The sequence below is a fragment of the Volvox carteri genome (assembly GCF_000143455.1).
Source record: "Volvox carteri f. nagariensis unplaced genomic scaffold VOLCAscaffold_857, whole genome shotgun sequence".
Lineage (NCBI taxonomy): Eukaryota > Viridiplantae > Chlorophyta > Chlorophyceae > Chlamydomonadales > Volvocaceae > Volvox > Volvox carteri.
Genome location: NW_003308327.1, coordinates 1 through 897, shown reverse-complemented (window position 1 = coordinate 897; position 897 = coordinate 1). Strand labels below are relative to the sequence as shown.

Genomic DNA, 897 nt, shown 5'->3' with positions numbered 1-897 from the left:
TTGAAACCTCAAATATGCATACCATGAAACATACATGCCTGCATACATCATACATGCAGCTGAAGACCTTACTAACCATTACATATGTGCATGCCTTGCCAGCAGATGCTNTGAGATTCAACTCCTTTGGAGCTGACGAAGAGGAGTTTGAGAAGTACCAGTCTTCACAGTCGCACCTGGAATACTTGCAGAAGAGCTTAGGGCCTCTAAACAATGAAGATGACAAGTTCGTCTTCATTGTCGAGGGCAAGGACAGTCCTGTGCTCTTAGCTGGCGGTGTGGTCTTTGGCAGTCTTGTAAGTTAATTAGGCTTGATGTTTCTTCACAAGAATGGCCATGTTGTCATCTGCAGCCGCCTCACAACATACAATTAATGTAAGCATGTGTGGCATACATTGCACCTACAATGCAGTGCAACCATGAACTGCTTGAAATTAATGTCTTTGCCTGCTGGATTATAGATTTTATGCTACTGCTAATAATATAATAATCATGTTTCTTTTCATACATATGTATGGCAGTCCGGAGACGTGTAACTCGTCAGGCTCGGTAGCTACGGGGCAGTTGTCTGGACAGGTTACTCGCCAGCTAGAAGCTTGGTAAATGTGCAACCTTGAAAGTGTCATAATTAGGCACAGATATGCGCGCTGAGTGTGTGAAATGTTATGACGAGGTTAGTTAACATGTTTGCCATCAAATATAAGTGTAGGGAGGCATTATTTGTCCTTACGATTTGCTCTCTACCTACGGCCATTTGGCAGTCCAGAGACGTGTAGCGCCCAAGGCTCAGCAGCTACGGGACAGTTGTCTGGACGAGGTTACTTTTGACGTGCAGCCCCGAAAGCACATTGGGAAGCATGAATATAGCCGGTGAATTTATCATAGGAAATTAGTACT

General features: G+C 44.2%; 1 protein-coding gene across 1 annotated transcript in view; it reads left to right on the top strand.

The window, feature by feature from the left end:
- VOLCADRAFT_108772 (uncharacterized protein) overlaps nt 1–305 on the top strand; it is a gene marked incomplete at its 3' end in the record, with an annotated part of 1,703 nt that extends 1,398 nt beyond the window's left edge. The window contains exon 4 of the mRNA XM_002959805.1: nt 106–305. Coding sequence (XP_002959851.1) covers nt 106–305 — 200 coding nt within the window. The remainder of the gene's footprint in view (nt 1–105) is intronic.
- Nucleotides 306–897: the final 592 nt, after the last annotated feature.